Here is a 16,482-nt window from a genome sequence, read left to right on the forward strand (position 1 = left end):
TATTGCTTTGAGAACTAAATGAGATAATGTGTGGAAAACCCTTAGCAAAGGGCTCAGTCGATGTTGTTATTAATCAACCCCTGGGTTCCTCTGGGGTACATAAACAGTTCTGTTTGCTGGATTGTACTTATATGAATAAGGTAACTAAGTGCTGGGCATGGTGGTACCCACCTGTAGTCCCAGCTACTCAGGAGGCTGAGGCAGGAGAATCACTCAAGCCCCAGAGTTCAAGACTGCAGTGAGCTATGATTGTACCACTGCACTACAGCCTGGATGACAGAGTGAGACATCATCACTAAACATAATAATAGTAATAAAAATAAGGTAGCCAGGTAGATTCAAATATAGACTCAGATATATATTCCTAAGGTTTTTCAGCAAAATATATATTTCTAAGGTTTTTCAGCAAAATATATATTCCTAAGGTTTTTCAGCAAAGTTTAAAACACCTATTTAATTCATCCAAACAGTATATCTAGTGAGTGAGTCCAAATTACCTTTTTTTTTTTTTTGAGACGGAGTCTCACTCTGTCGCCCAGGCTGCAGTGCAGTGGTACAATCTCGGCTCATTGCAGCCTCTGCCTCCCGGGTTCAAGTGACTCTCCTGCTTCAGCCTCCCAAGTAGCTGGGACTACAGGCGCATGCCACCATGCCTGGCTAATTTTTTTTGTATTTTTAGTAGAGAAGGGGTTTCACCATTTTAGCCAGGATGGTCTTGATCTCCTGACCTCATGATCCGTCCACCTCGGACTTCCAAAGTGCTGGGATTACAGGCGTGAGCCACCGAAATTACCTATTTTCTAAACAAACTGACTCTGAGTTTTGTATCTATACAATGGTACGTGGCTTCCATTTTCTTCTAAGTTCTCTTCCATGTCCTCAGCCCCCTCCTGCTTCCAGTGTCAAGTGTGTCCTGTGACTTGAGCTCCTTCCTCATGCCAGGCCCTGTCCTTCTCTCCCCACGCCCTCTGCAGGTGCCCCTCCCAGGGTACATCGAGGCCTACCCCCGATCACGGTACCCCCAGAGCTCTCCCTCCAGGCTTCCTCGTCAGTACAGCCAGCCAGCCAACCTGCACCCCAGCCTGGAGCAGGCCCCGGCGCCCTCCACAGTGGCCTCGCAGCAGAGCCTGGCAGAAAACGACCCGTCTGACGCTCCCCTGACCAACATCTCCACTGCGGCCCTTGTGAAGGCCATCCGGGAGGAGGTGGCCAAGCTGGCCAAAAAACAGACAGACATGTTTGAGTTCCAGGTCTAACGCCTTAGCCCCGTGGGACTCTGGACTTCCGAACTCTGAGGACACAGCCTTTGGGTTTCCCATGCCTACGTGTTAGGACTTGAGACATAGCAATGGGTGAGTCTTTCTCACCCTCCATTTCTGAAAAGGTGAACTATGGGGCTTCTGGAAACAGGAAACTCTTGAACGACTAGATTCTTGGCTCATCCAACTGATTGTGGGTCAAGTCCCTGGCTTGGGACCTTATGTTTGATACTCTCTCATGTCAAATGTTTGAACTGTGGGCATATGCCCTATGGAAGCTTAGTCACAAGAGGCACTAGCTAATCTACAGATTGCTATCCAATGCCACATTTTAATAAATCACCGGAAGCGGGAGAATGTAGCTCTTATCTTCGGTGACCTCTGCATGTTAACTCTGTTTCTGTGTTAAAGGCAATGCAGGAGTGTGGATTAAGCACCAGACTGTATTCTCATTCAACCATGACCGTGCGCATTAAAATCAGTTTGTAAGGGAGACACTGACTCCAGCCAAGAAACCTGAGCCCCTTTTTTTTAGGTTCATATTCAAAGTCAAATGAACTGGATGAAAGTCAGTACCAATGGCTGTGCCTATAAATAGACCTGATTCTTTGTTTCCCTCATCAATTAAACAAAGGCCAAGAAAGGGAGAAGATGAGAGGGAATGGTGGATTTGCATTGACAGATTTTTTTAAAAGGTGTTGCCATTTTGGAAATAAAAGTCCCCTACAAGTTAGGATCTAACTGAAAGAGAATCGGTGCTAAGAGCTTTTAGGATCCTACAAAAGAAATACAGTTATTTGTGAAGGTTTTTCTTTGCCTTGTTTTGAAGGTGGCCTGAGAATGGAGCTTCTCTTTTTCTTGGGATAATAGATACATCAACTTTTACAAGAAAATCTCTGTCTCTTCAACAATGATGTCCAGTGTGTGCTGCTGAGTGGTACAAAAGGAAATAGTACTTGATTCCTGTTAGAAACAGGAGTGGTAGAACCACAGTCTTCCCAGGCCGCAGCCTCTGTTTATAGAAGCTTCTGAATGTAGAAAAGCTGTTGAATTTCATTTAAATGTAAATAACCTTTTAAAAAGCGTATGGAGTTAGCCAGTTCCCCCTAGTTAATGGACATAGGAAGACATTTGCTGAAATGGTAGCGTGGCCACTTTGTGACCATGATGTTGCAAGTTGCCCTCCCTGGCATGGTGAGTTGGCTTCCAGAGCTGTGGGTAGAGGACATCGCCTCACAGCACCGAGGCACCAACCGCTGCCTACCCATCAATGCAAGCAAAACAGCTACTGACTTTGTGTAGCAGGGAGATTGGGGATTCTGGTTCCCTCGCCAAGTGTGACAGCCTGTGCAGTGTTGGGGGCTTACTTGGTATCTGTTGGAGAATGAGGTCCTGTCCTGCTTTCACCCATGACCCATCTAGCTTCAGCTGTATCCATTTTCTTCTGAGCCCATCTTCCATTGTCCTCAACGAGTTTCTTTGGTCTTTACTGAAAGAAGATAGTAGAAATTTAAAAGTTGAGAGAAGACTAGAAATGGAACTGATTAGAAGGGGAGGTTCAAACTGTCAATGCACAGACTTTTCAAAGAAGTTGTTTATATTTTCCAATGGCAAATTGCCCTTTCTGGAATGTTCAGAGATGATGTGTCATGGAACCTTCAAACAAGTCTCTTGTTCGGATGATAATAGGTAGTGTCCTTTTAGTATGCTGGTTGATCTTTCATAGTGTTAGTGTTTTGTTACTTAAAAAGGAAATCAGCTATAAATAAAATGTATTTTTGTAATTCCCGTGTGTATATATGGTATATTTCTATCAATCAATGGCCAGTTGTTGTAGTCCAAAACCTAAATCAGTTTGCAAAACACTGTGGACAGTGCGAGATTTTATTGACAGGTTAACACAATGCCTACGTCTATCCACATAGGCATTCAATGCACTTGAATGAACAAAGAGCCAAAGAAACTCAGCCTTTTCATGCAAATGGTATGAGTCTGATAAAATCAGCTACATTGTCCTGCTTTATCAATAATAATATTTCATTAGTGCAATGATATCAACCAGTACTTTGTCTACTTGGTAAATGCCTGGAAATACTGTATGTGAAAATGACGTTTCAAGATCTTACTGTAATTGAAGTATACGTAAATGTTTCAGAAGACAGTGTCTGAAATTTGGATGTTTCAATGACTTACAGAGACTGAGTCTACAGTTTGCAGAGCTATGGCTCCAGAGTGCTAAGAGGGTGGAGTCACAAATCACTGTGGTCTTTACAGAGCCCCAGGAAATACTGAGTGAATCAACTGAGACGACTAAAAAGATAGCATGCTAAATCAGATACTGTCTTAAACTAGACACCATGGGTTCAAGAATAGTATTAATAGAGGAGAGGAAAACCTTAAGTTGGAAAGAAATCAATCAGTCTGTTCATGTTATCCCACTCATGGGGAGACAGAGCCACCCTGGTCAGATTTTCTGTGAGTGAGATGTCCCTTCCCTGAAGAATCTCCTAACCTCATAGAGGTGACAGATGACTGGACAGCTGACTCTAAGAGATGGTCAAAAGTGCCTCAAGGAATTGAAATAAGGTTCCCAGAGAGCCCCGAGGAGGCAGCAATGAACAAACACCCTGTTCATCAGAACCCTCTAGATAGTCACAGAAGCCACAAAAGGACCTTGGTTGACCTTGGAGGAGGAAGCAGAAGTACCACGAAGTGGAGTGACCGGCCCAGTGATGCAGTCCCAACTTCCTGGTTCACGAACCTGCTTGCTTTCCATCTCGCCATGTGGCCTGCAGGCTTGTCAGTAACACATTTCTTTAACTGTGCCTAGAGGTTTAAAAAAAAAGATAAGGGTCATATGAAGAACTCCATAATGTTCTTGCCAAGAAAAAAGATGATTGAGTATATAACGAACTTCAGATACAGTGTATACAGGATGATGCATTTGTGGCATAATAAATAGTTTTCAGTGCTGGTTTTGATATGAGTTTTCTGCATTCATGAAAAAGAAATGCATTTTGGCTTTTTCCAGAAAGAGTACCATCAAGGAAACGGAGACCTCAACTGCTGTTCTAGACTGTGGGGGTGCATTCCTGTCTCAGCACCAAGGATCCCAACAGGCAGGCAGGGAGGCCCTTGACTTTGGGTCACTGTGAGGCAGCAGAGTCCATGCTCTGCATCAGGGGAGGTGCAGTAAAGGTCCATTGTGTGGCTTGAGACCTATGATCTGAGGCTTGTGCATAATAAGATGGCAGCTGTTACCTACAGAGCAAGGAGTTTCCTCTTTCAGGGTAGATTGTGTAAGAATCAATTCCCTGGTCCCAGGAGAAGTTTTATTGTGAGTTTGTTAATTTAAGAACTCACTCAGCAGAAGGACATGTAATGTCCCAGTAATCTTGATGGAAGAAAGGAAATAGATCTGTGATTAAAACACACACACACACACACACACACACACACACACACACACACACACACACCCTACTTCACAGAGAGAATGTAGAATGGAGGAGGTGAGGAATTTAACTAATAGAGATGCTTTTTCTAACAGGCAGAAATTAAGAGAAATGGATCAAAAGATTTAAACATTGATTACATATAAACGAGTTTCCTTTTTTTCTACATAGCACACAGGTGCTCAACATTTAATGAATAATATAACAGATACTGTCTTAAAAGTTTGAAAACAGGATTTGTACTTAATCCTAAATTCCTCTTATCACACACCAGAAAATAATTTGGATTTTATTTACAAACTACATCCAAATACTCTTAAGGAAAGAGTGTCATTTAGCTTGGAGTAGGGACTGACTGGGGTCTAAGTGTTGGAAATTAAATTCTGCCATTCAGTCCAACCTCAAAGGTGTTCCAGGCAAGGAGCTTTGCAAGGACTAGAAACCCTTTCACACTTGGTGAAGTGCAGGTGTTGGCTGAAAGAATAGAGGGACATTTCACAAACACAGAACACTGCTCCCCTACAGGAAAGAGATGGAGACAGCTACCTTTGCTCTTGCTCTCACATTCTCTGTCCTCATGGACTTTCTTCTCTGTTTCCCTCTGCCTATCTGCCTGGTTCTCTTGCTTCTCCTGGCCAACCAGCTTTCTCATTAGTGCATATGTAGCTGAAAAATCCACCCCTCAAGAACCCACTCCACACAACCTTTCCTTTTCAGTACCCACCACGCTCTGACTAGCATCTCTGTGACGCCTAAGGCAAATTTTTGAGGATCTGATTGGTTTAGTTCATCTGCCTATGGGTGAGCCACCCTGGGGTCAGGTGCCTGTCCAATCACCTGTTACCAAGGAGGCAGGGCCGTGTCATTTAAGCATGGCCCCATGGACTGACCCTTTCAGCAGGGACTTTTATTGGGGGCTGGTACCCAGAAGAAGGAGCATGAGTGGGCAAGACCTTCAAAAAGAACCTACTACACACTGGAACTGACTAGTACTCCTGGGATGCCATGCCACGCAGCAGCCAGCACTCGGAGAGCAGTCCCCTGGATACTACCACACAGAGAAAAGGGGCATCTTCACTTGCACATCAGGTGAGGGTGCACACACTTGAAACTCTGCTAGACTGGCCAGAGCTGCCCCAGCCACTTCTCACCCCACCACCAGTTATTGATACAGCCGCTGGGTCTAGGAAGCAATTTCTGAACAAGGCCCAGTTAGCACAATGTCTTGCTCAGCAGACAATAAATACTTGTAAATTGAATTGCATGATCTTAGCTCAGGTGCTACTAATGTGGCTCACGGCCACACACTTGCATGGATAAGAAAACCAATGAGCCCCTCAACAGTCTTTTGAAACAAAATTGGTTTCAAGTGAAACTTACATTATTTTGGCTTTGACCTTCTGAATATAATAACTTAGTGTCCTGAGAATTGAAAGGCCTCTTGATTTCTTAGGTGAACTGTTACAGAATCCTAGCCTGTGGTAAATGCTAAAATGTAAGGTGTTTCTGAGAAGGAATATTTAGGAAACAAACATAATTGTGCCACAAACACATTACTTTAGAAGATATGCAGTTGCTCTGATTCTGCAGGTTTAAAAAAAATGGGAAGTTTGTGATATGGCAGAATCTGTCTCCATTGGTCAAACCATACTTCAGTGAGAGCCATTATAAATGAAATCTAAAAATTGATCGTTTTCATTCTCTGACTTTGGTCAGACTTTTGCAAATTATGGAGAGAGGCCATCAACATATTTTACATAAATTACTGTGGCCCCATCTTATTTCTCCTCATTTCTTCCTTATGTTTAAACACGCCCCCATCTCACACACAAACTGAGTAGAGAAAAGATTTGTATCAAACAGAATCAGAGGCATATGAATGGACTGGAAATTGTGAAAAAGGTATAAATATCCTAGACCTTGATCAGCTCACTTTAAACTGGTCTCTGATTCCTCATCTGTCAAATGAGTATAAGACCCTCTGTACTTCCCATGGTGATTTTGAGGAGCACATGCATAATGTATCTGAAAATGGCTTGACAAGCACTTGAAGCTATTCTTACTAAATTATTAGTTTTGTAATTCAGTTTTATCCAGGAAAATATTTTAGCTCCTCCTATCTGCTGAATTAATTTATACAGTCACATGTTCCATGACACCATGTTTTGCCAAGGAAAAATAAATTCCTAAATTTGATATTGCCCACAAGATCTAGCCTCATCTGGAGTTGCTGTTATTGTCATTGTTGTCTATGATTTGGAGGATATGTAAGTACTTGTACATGTGCTTTAACTCTGGGTGAAAAACCCCGACCGGTGAGTCTTTAAAACCATATTAGACACATTGGGCAAAGTACTGAGCAGAAGCTTTGAATGTAGCTGTTGTTATTTTAATGCTTCGCTTTCTAATGAACTTTGTACGTCCTTAGCCTCTGCCGGGAACAGAGTGTTCATATGCTGTTAGAATTTTTTATTGTAAAATAAAATGACAAAGGCTTTCATACCCCAAAACCTGCCTGTTTCTCATTCTACCTCCTCCAGATGGTGAGATGGAATCCCTTTCACAAGCCAGCCACAAAACAGTGCCTGTTGGGGGTTGCTAAAAACCATTCCAGTCCTGGAGACCACATTCCAGTGTGGTCTCAGGAGCCATCCCAGCTTGGGTGATGAGCTCATGGGCCAAAAAAATGCTCACCCCTGGCCATCCACAGGCCTCAGAGAAGCAGTTTCAGCCTACCCATGACTTAGCAGCTAAAGAAAGATGTATTCCTGGGGCCAACGGGACCCAAGGGAGAAGAAGCCAATGTCCACTTAGGTGCCATTCTCAGAGCATAAAGAAGTCTCATCCAGGTCAGTGGCTCCCAAGGAGTCCAAGAATGACAGTGGTATGGGACACCAGCTCCCCAGACCACCCATCTTGTCCTACCCTGTGTGAGTCCCAGCAGTCCTGATGCCTGCCTTATGTTCAGCCCTATCCAGAGAACATATATGGTGCCGCCTGCTCTGCCCTCTGGCTTCCACCTATTGGACAGGAGAGATATCGACCCAGGAGTCACAAGCTCACAGGCTGAGCAGCCACAAAAATGTGGCTCAACACATGGGCTAGGCCAACTGGATTCTCTCTCTAGGAAATACCAAGAGACAGAGTCTGTTATCAGTAGATGTTGAAATTGGGTGGTCAAGACTCAGAGAGGCCATGATGGACCATATTCAAAGCAAAGTTCTAAGAAGGCAGAATATTGAGTAAGAAGTGGCCTTGAGGCCAAGGAGATTTCAAAGGTAAGAAAGCCTGTCTCTTGTAATGAAAACAGACAAACCAACCAATTTCTGAGGCATCCCTGTGCCCTGGTGGTCAGTCACAACCCTGGGACTTTTATGGATCCATTGAGCTTGGGCAGCAACATGGTGCTGCTTCTCACTGAAGCCTAATTTGCTCCAGTTCTCTCCATGTACTTAGAAAGTACTTAAGAGACTGGAGGAGCAACTTTTTTACTCCACTCTCTGCTTCTCTGTAAAGAGGACTCAAATACGCACAAAAGACATTTCCAAAGCCACTATCTTGCTACAGTGAGAAATAAACTTGGAGCCCCTATGAAATGCTTTTTGTGAGGCTCACCGTGGGGTGAAGGCCATTGCAGAGAATAGTACAAGTAGGTCCAAGAACTGATGGGTTCCCTACTCTTCCATTTTTTTTCCTTCCTCCTGGACCCTGGTTGCTCTTGGCTTTCAAGGCAAATGAAATAATCAAGTAAAAGGAAGTGGTGGTGCCTATGTCAGTACCAGGAGTAGGAGGCAGACACAGGCACAGGAAGCTGGAAAAGGCATATTGCAAACCCAGCTTCGCCTTGCTAAGTCTCCATCATAAATAGGAGAACATACTTCTTCCAAAGGACATTCTGTAGACTTCTGAGTAAATGTCATGCATCCAACTCATGAGCTCTGCTGGCCACTAGAAACCAGAAAGAATGTGCCTACGAAGGAGTGTGGAACCAAGTAATGGAAACATCGTTGAGGGTCAACCACTGGTAAAGTGTACACGGATGAGTAGTAGGTGCTACAGACTGCATGTTTGTGTCACCCCCACTCCCCAGTTCATGTCTTAAAACCTAATCCCCAATGTGAAGGTATCTGGAGGTGGGGTCTTTGGGAGTTGATTAGGTCATGAACCTTCATTAATGAGATTAGTGCTGTTATATGTAATAAAGGCCCCAAAGAGACCCCTCATTTCTTCTGCCATCTATGAACCAGGAAGCGGGTCCTCACAGACACCAAATCTGCTGGTACCTTGAATTTGGACTTCCCAGATTAGAACTGTGAGAAATAAGTTACCATCCAGTTTATGGTATTTTGTTATAGCAGCCTGAACAGACTAAGACAGTAAGAAACAATTGCTTTGGGTCTCTCTGTAACCACTTGGAGGTATGGTTATGATCAACACTGGCTTGCACAGTTCGGCACTTCATTTTTAACATTTCAGTGTTAATATTTGCACATGCACAAACTCACATTTGGGCAGAGGCCATGGGACTCATTGGAATTGAAATAGTCTCATTAGCATAACAGTTTCACCACCAATCTGTCCCCCAAGCCCCTGGACTCTGATGAATCTTCACTCAACATATATGAGAGCTTGCTTTTTCTTTTGGTGCCCACTTCATCACTCAGCTCCTCAGTCCTGGTGGGAGAGGCCTTTGGGAGACCTACAGGGCCTGTGAAAGCCACACCCCTTGAGGCTGTATCCCCATGATGTCAACACAACCCAATGAAAAATCAGGCAACCACCAGATGCCTTGCCTAGGGAACCTTTGAGAACAGCTGGATTTGGGGCACAGGATCTCCCAATAGGCTGGATGTTGCACTGGATTTCTCATGGTTTATCCTACTCTGCTGGGATTGGGAGACAAAGCCAGGGGCTGATTGCATGCCCCTTGGGATGTCCATTTTCTAGGTCAAGTTTCAGCAGCATCAAGAGAGGTTCTGGACAGTCTTACAACTAGGAAAACAAAGGGCCAGATTGCCCAAGTTGCTTCATGTATTAATGTTCAGGGGCTTTGGGAACTAGAAGTTTGCTTCTCTGTGAGATTTTATCCCTAAAACTGGTTGGTCCTGAACACACTTTGTGTGCCACAGTGACCAACTCTTTTAGAATGGGTCCAGGTAAAAGAGAACCAAAGGCTGAGACCAGAAACCAGATGCCACAACTGAGAAGGCATTAGCCCTGGAGAAGTGGGCATGCATATCTGGGTATGGTTTTATCCTGTTTTTTATTATTTCCATAGGTTTTTGGGGAACAGGTGGTATTTGCTTACATAAGTTCTTTAGTGGTTTGTGAGATTTTGGTGCGCCTATCACCCAAGCAGTATACACTGAACCCAATTTGTAGCCTTTTTTCCCTCACCCCCTTCCCACCCTTTCCTCATGAGTCCTTGAAGTCTATTGTATCATCCTTATGCCTTTGCATTCTCATAGCTTAGCTCCCACTTACAAGTGAGAACATACAATGTTCGGTTTTTCATTCCTGAGTTACTTCACTTAGAATAATAGTCTCCAATCCCATCTTGTTTGCTGCAAATGCCATTAATTCATTGCTTTTTATGGCTGAGTAGTATTCCATTATACATATATACCACAATTTCTTTATCCACTCATTGATTGATGGGCATTTGGGCTAGTTCCATATTTTTGTAATTACAAATTATGCTGCTATAAACATGCGTGTGCAAGTATCTTTTTTGTATAATGACTTCTTTTCCTCTGGGTAGATACCCATTAGTGGATCAAATGGTAGTTCTGCTTTTAGGTCTTTAAAGAATCTCCAGATTGTTTTCCATAGTGGTTGTACTGGTTTACATTCCTACCAGCATTGTAGAAGTGTTCCCTTGTCAGCACATCCATGCCAACATCTATTTTTTTTTTTTTTTTTGATAATGGTCATTCTTGAGGGAGTAAGGTGGTATCACATTGTGGTTTTGATTTGCATTTCTGTGATCATTAGTTATGTTGAGCATTTTTTCATATGTTTGATGGCCATTTGTATATCTTATTTTGAGAATTGTCTATTCATGTTCTTAGCCCACTTTTTGATGGGATTGTTTATTTCTTGCTAATTTGTTAGAGTTCCTTGTAGATTCTGGATATTATTCCTTTGTCAGGTGTATAGATTGTGAAGATTTTCCCCCACTCTGTGGGTTGTCTGTTTACTCTGCTGACTGTTCCTTTTGCTCTGCAAAAGCTCTTTAGTTTAATTTAAAGTCCCAAGTATGTATCTTTGTTTTTGTTGCATTTGCTTTTGGGTTCTTGGTCATGAAACCTTTGCCTAAGCCAATGTCTGGAAGGGTTTTTCCAATGTTATCTTCTAGAATTTGTATAGTTTTAGGTCTTAGATTTAAGTCCTTGATCCATCTGGAGTTGACTTTTGTACAAGGTGAGAGATGAGGATCCAGTTTCATTCTCCCACATGTGGCTTGCCAATTATCCCAGCACCATTTGTTGAATAGGGTGTCCTTTCCCCACTTTATGTTTTTGTTTGCTTTGTTGAAGATCAGTTGGCTGTAAGTATTTGGATTTATTTCTTGGTTCTCTGTTCTGTTCCACTGGTCTATGTGCCTATTTTTATACCAGTACCATGCTGTTTTGGTGACTGTGGCTTTATAATATAGTTTGAAATCAGGTAATGTGATGCCTCCAGATTTGTTCTTTTTGCTTAGTCTTGCTTTGGCTAGGTAGACTCTTTTCAGTTCCATGTGAATTTTAGGACTGTTTTTTCTAGTTCTGTGAAGAATGATGGTGGTATTTTGATGGGAATTGCATTGAATTTGTAGATTGCTTTTGGCAATATGATTATTTTCACAATGTTAATTCTACCCATCCATGAGCATGACATGTGTTTTCCATTTGTTTGTGTCTATGATTTCCTTCAGCAGTGTTTTGTAGTTGTCCTTGTAGAGGTCTTTCACCTCCTTGGTTAGATATATTCCTAAGTATTTTATTTTATTTATAAAAAAGGAAAGCTTATTGTAAAAAAAGGTTGAGTTCTTCATTTGATTCTTAGCTTGATCACTGTTGGTGTATAGCACAGCTACTGACTTGTGTACATTAACTTTGTATCCTGAAACTTTGCTGAATTCATTAATCAGTTCTAGGAGCTTTTTGGAGGAGTCTTTAGGGTTTTCTAGGTATACAGTCATACCATGAGCAAACAGCAACAGTTTGACTTCCTCTTTAGTAATTTGAATGCCCTTTATTTTTTTTCTCTTGCCTGATTGCTCTGGCTAGGACTTCCAATACTACGTTGAATAGAAGTGGTGAGAGTGGGCATCCTTGTCTTGTTCCAGTTCTCAGAGGGAATGCTTTCAACTTTTCCCAGTTCAGTATTATGTTGGCTGTGGGTTTGTGATAGATGGCTTTTATTACATTGAGGTATGTCCCTTGTATGCCGATTTTGCTGAGAGTTGTAATCATAAAAGTGATGCTGGATTTTGTCAAATGCTTTTTCTGTGTCTGTTGAGATGATCATGTGATTTTTGTTGTTAATTCTGTTTAAGTAGTGCGTCATATTTATTGACTTGCATATATTAAACTATCCCTACATCCCTAGTATGAAACCTACTTGATAATGGTGTATTATCCTTTTTGATATGCTGTTGAATTTGGTTAGCTAGTATTTTGGTGGGGATTTTTGCATCTATGTTCAACAGGAATATTGGTCTGTAATTTTCTTTTTTTGTTATGTCCTTTCTCAGTTTTGGTGTTAGGGTGATACTAGCTTCATAGAATGATTTAGGGAGGATTCCCTCTTTCTCTATCTTATGGAATAGTGTCAATAGGATTGGTACCAATTCTTCTTTGAATGCCTGGTTTCAGCTGTGAATCCATCTGGGCCTGGACTTTTTCTGTTGGTATTTTTTTAAATTACCATTTCATTTTCACTGTTTGTTATGGGTCTCTTCAGGGTTTCTAATTCTTCCTGATTTAAGCTAAGAGAATTGTATCTTTCCAGGAATTTATGCATCTCCTCTAGGTTTTATAGTTTATGTTCATAAAGGTGTTCATAGTAGCCTTGAATGATCTTTTGTATTTCTGTGGTGTTGGTTGTAATATCTCCCATTTTGTTTCTAATTGAGCTTATTTGGATCTTCTCTCTTTTTGGTTAATCTTGCTAATGGTCTATCAGTTTTATTTATCTTTTCAAAGAACCAGCTTTTTGTTTCATTTATCTTTTGTATTGTTTCTCTTGCTTCAATTTCATTTAGTTCTGCTCTGATCTTTGTTATTTCTTTTCCTCTGCTGGGTTTGGGTTTGGATTGTTCTTGTTTCTCCAGTTCCATGAGGTGTGACCTTAGATTGTCTATTTGTGCTCTTTCAGACTTTTTGATGTAGGCGTTTAATGCTATGAAGTTTCCTCTTAGCATCACTTTTGCTGTGTCTCAAAAGTTTTGATAGGTTGTGTCACTATTATTGTTCAGTTCAAAGAACTTTTTAATTTCCATCTTGATTTCATTGTTGACCCAACGATCATTCAAGAGCAGGTTATTTAATTTCCATGTATATATGGTTTTGAGGATTCCATTTGGAGTTGATTTCCAATTTTATTGCACTGTGGTCTGAGACAGTACTTGATATAATTTCAGTTTTCTTAAATTTATTGAGACTTGCTTTGTGACCTATCATATGGTCTATCTTGGAGAAAATTCCATGCACTGATGAATAGAATGTATATTCTGCAGTTGTTGGGTAGAATGTTCTTAAATATTTGTCAAGTCCATTTGTTCCAGGGTATAGTTTAAATCCATTGTTTCTTTGTTGAAATTCTGTCTTGAAGACCTGTCTAGTGCTGTCAGTGGAGTATTGAAGTCCCCCAGTATTATTGTGTTGCTGTCTATCTCATTTCTTAGGTCCAGTAGTAATTGTTTTATAAATTTGGGAGCTCTGGTGTTAGGCACGTATATATTTAGGATTGTGATATTTTCCTGTTGGACAAAGCCTTTTATCATTATATAATATCCTGCTTTGTCTTTTTAAACTGCTGTTGCTTTAAAGTTTGTTTTGTCTGATATAAGAATAGCTACTTCTGCTCGCTTTTGGTGTCCATTTGTGTAGAATGTCTTTTTCCACCTCTACCTTAAGTTTATGTGAGTCTTTATGTGTCAGGTGAGTCTCTTGAAGGCAGCAGGTACTTGGTTGGTGAATTCTTGTCCATTCTGTAATTCTGTATCTTCTAAGTGGAGCATTTAGGCTATTTGCATTCAACATTAGTATTGAAATGTGAGGTACTATTCCATTCATCATGCTATTTGTTGCCTGTATACCTTGGATTTTTAAAAAAATTTTTTATAGGTCCTGTGAGATTTATGCTTTAAAGAGATTCTGTTTTGATGTGTTTCCGGGATTTGTTTCAAGATTTAGAGCTCCTTTTAGTAGTTCTTGTAGTGGTGGTTTGGTAGTGGCAAATTCTCTTAGCATTTGTTTGTCTGAAAAAGACTATCATCTTTCCTTCATTTATGGAGCTTAGTTTCACTGGATACAAAATTCTTGGCTATTTATGGAGGTTGAAGATAGGGTCCCAATCCCTTCTAGCTTGTAGGGTTTCTGCTGACAAATCTGCTGTTAATCTGATAGGTTTTCCTTTATAGGTTACCTGGTGCTTTTGCCTCATAGCTCTCAAGATTCTTTCCTTCATCTTGACTTTAGACAACCTGATGACAGTGTGCCTAGGTGATGATCTTTTGCAGTAAATTTCCCAGGTGTTCTTTGAGCTTCTTGTATTTGGATGTCTAGGTCTCTAGCAAGGCTGGGGAAGTTTTCCTCAATTATTCCCCCAAATATGTTTCCCAAACTTTTAGATTTCTCTTCTTCCTTTGGAATGCCAATTATTCTTAGGTTTGGTCATTTAACATAATCCCAAACTTCTTGGAGGCTTTGTACATTCTTTAAAAATTCTTTTGTCTTTGTTGGATTGGGTTAAATCAAAAACCTTGTCTTCAAGTCTGAAGTTCTTTCTGCTGCTTGTTCGATTCTATTGCTGAGATTTTCCGGTACATTTTGCATTTCTCTAAGTGTGTCCTTTATTTCCTGAAGTTGTGATTGTTTTTTATTTATGCTGTCTATTTCACTGAAGATTTCTTCCCTCGTATCTTGTATCATTTTTTTATTTCCTTAAATTGGACTTCACCTTTCTCTGGTGCCTCCTTGATTAGTTTAATAATCAACCTTCTAAATTCTTTTTTAGGTAAATCAGGGATTTCTTCTTGATTTGGATCCATTGCAGGTGAGCTAGTGTGACTTTCTGGGGGTGTTAAAGAACCTTGTTTTGTCATGTTACCAGTATTTTTTTACCGGGTTCCTTCTCATTTAGGTAGGCTATGTCAGAGGGAAGATCTGGGGCTCAAGGCTGCTATGCAGATTCTTTTGTCCCATGGGGTGTTCCCTTGATGTGGTACACTCCCCCTTTTCCTAGAGATGTGGCTTCCTGAGAGCTGAACTGTAGTGATTATTATTTCCCTTCAGGATCTAACCACCCAGCAGGACTACCAGGCCCCGGGCTGGTACTGAGGGGTGTTTGCACAGAATCCTGTGATGTGAACCATCTTCAGGTCTCTCCATTGTGGATACCAGCACCTGTTCCAGTGGAGGTGGCAGAGGGGGTGAAATGGACTCTGTGAGGGTTCTTAGCTTTGGTGGTTTAATGCACTAGTTTTGTGCTGGTTGGCCTCCTCCCAGGAAGTGGCGTTTTCAAGACAGCATCAGCTGTGGTAGTAGAGGGAGGATCAAGCAGTGGGCAGGGCCCTAGAACTCCTAAAAGAATATGCCCTTTCTCTTCTGCTACCAGGGCGGGTAGGAAAGGACCATCAGGTAAGGGCAAGGCTAGGCATGTCTGAGCTCAGACTCTCCTTGGGTGGGGCTTGCTGCCACTGCTGTGGGGGATGGAGGTGTGATTCCTATGTCAATGGAGTTATGCTCCCAGGAGGATTATGGCTCCCTCTGCTGCGTCAGGCAGGTTGTCAGGGAAGTGGGGGAAAGCCAGCAGTTACAGGCCTCACCCAGCTCCTACTCAACCCAAAAGGCCAGTCTCACTCCCACTGTGCACTCCCCCAGCAGCACCGAACTTGTTTCCAGGCAGTGGATGAGCAAGGCTGAGAACTTGCTCCAGGCTACCAGCCTCCCAGCTGAGAAAACAAGAAGGGCTTTCATGCCTCCCCACCTCTGGAGTCTACACACCAGATTCATGCCCTCTTTCGAGTTCTGGCCAGGAGACCTCGTGTTTGGTTGGAATTGTTACAGAGTTCACCTGGAGGTTTCCTTCTCTCTGTGGTCTTTTCCCAGTTCCTCTGGCAGCCCTCCCTAAGGACCCCTGTGAGACAAGTCAGAAATGGCTTCCTTAGGGACCCAGAGAGCCCACAGGGCTTTTCCTGCTGCTTCCTCTACCCCTGTATTTCACTCAGCTCTCTCAATTAACTCAGCTCCAGGTAAGGTTCAGTCCTTCTCCTGTGATCTAGACCTTCAGGTTCCCCAGTGAGGGTGTGTGTTTGGGGGCAGATGATTCCCCTTTCCCACTGTCACGGCTTGGGCACTCACAGTATTTGGGCTGTCTCCCAGGTCCTGCAGGAGCAATCCACTTCCTTCAGAGCGTCTATGGATTCGCTCAGCATTCCTGGTATATTCCTGCAGTAGTTCTGGAGCAAAAGTTAATGATGTGAGTCTCCACATGCTGCTCTATTTGTCAAAGCTGGAGCTGCAAGTTAGTCCTGCCTTCTATCTGCCATCTTCCTT

At 42.2% G+C, this 16,482-nt stretch overlaps 1 protein-coding gene and 1 long non-coding RNA gene across 6 annotated transcripts in view; one reads left to right on the plus strand and one right to left on the minus strand.

Annotated features, from left to right (window-relative positions):
- Positions 1 to 7,224, plus strand: part of KIAA1549L (KIAA1549 like) — a 298,917-nt gene extending 291,693 nt beyond the window's left edge. For 3 of the 5 annotated variants that reach the window (XM_063782837.1, XM_016920649.4, XM_016920651.4), the window contains one exon: positions 975 to 3,045. In XM_063782837.1, the coding sequence (XP_063638907.1) occupies positions 975 to 1,256 (282 nt within the window). In that variant the 3' untranslated portion in view covers positions 1,257 to 3,045. Of the gene's footprint in view, positions 1 to 974 lie in introns of all 5 variants that reach the window. The other 2 variants (XM_016920650.4, XM_054661274.2) reach the window with 1 other exon arrangement.
- On the minus strand, positions 3,898 to 16,482 carry LOC129136299 (uncharacterized). The gene is made up of 2 exons (XR_008537825.2): positions 16,288 to 16,482; positions 3,898 to 4,085 (listed from the first exon to the last, which is right to left on the minus strand). It is a non-coding gene; the product is annotated as an uncharacterized LOC129136299 (long non-coding RNA).

This window comes from Pan troglodytes, chromosome 9 (genome assembly GCF_028858775.2).
Source record: "Pan troglodytes isolate AG18354 chromosome 9, NHGRI_mPanTro3-v2.0_pri, whole genome shotgun sequence".
Classification (NCBI taxonomy): domain Eukaryota; kingdom Metazoa; phylum Chordata; class Mammalia; order Primates; family Hominidae; genus Pan; species Pan troglodytes.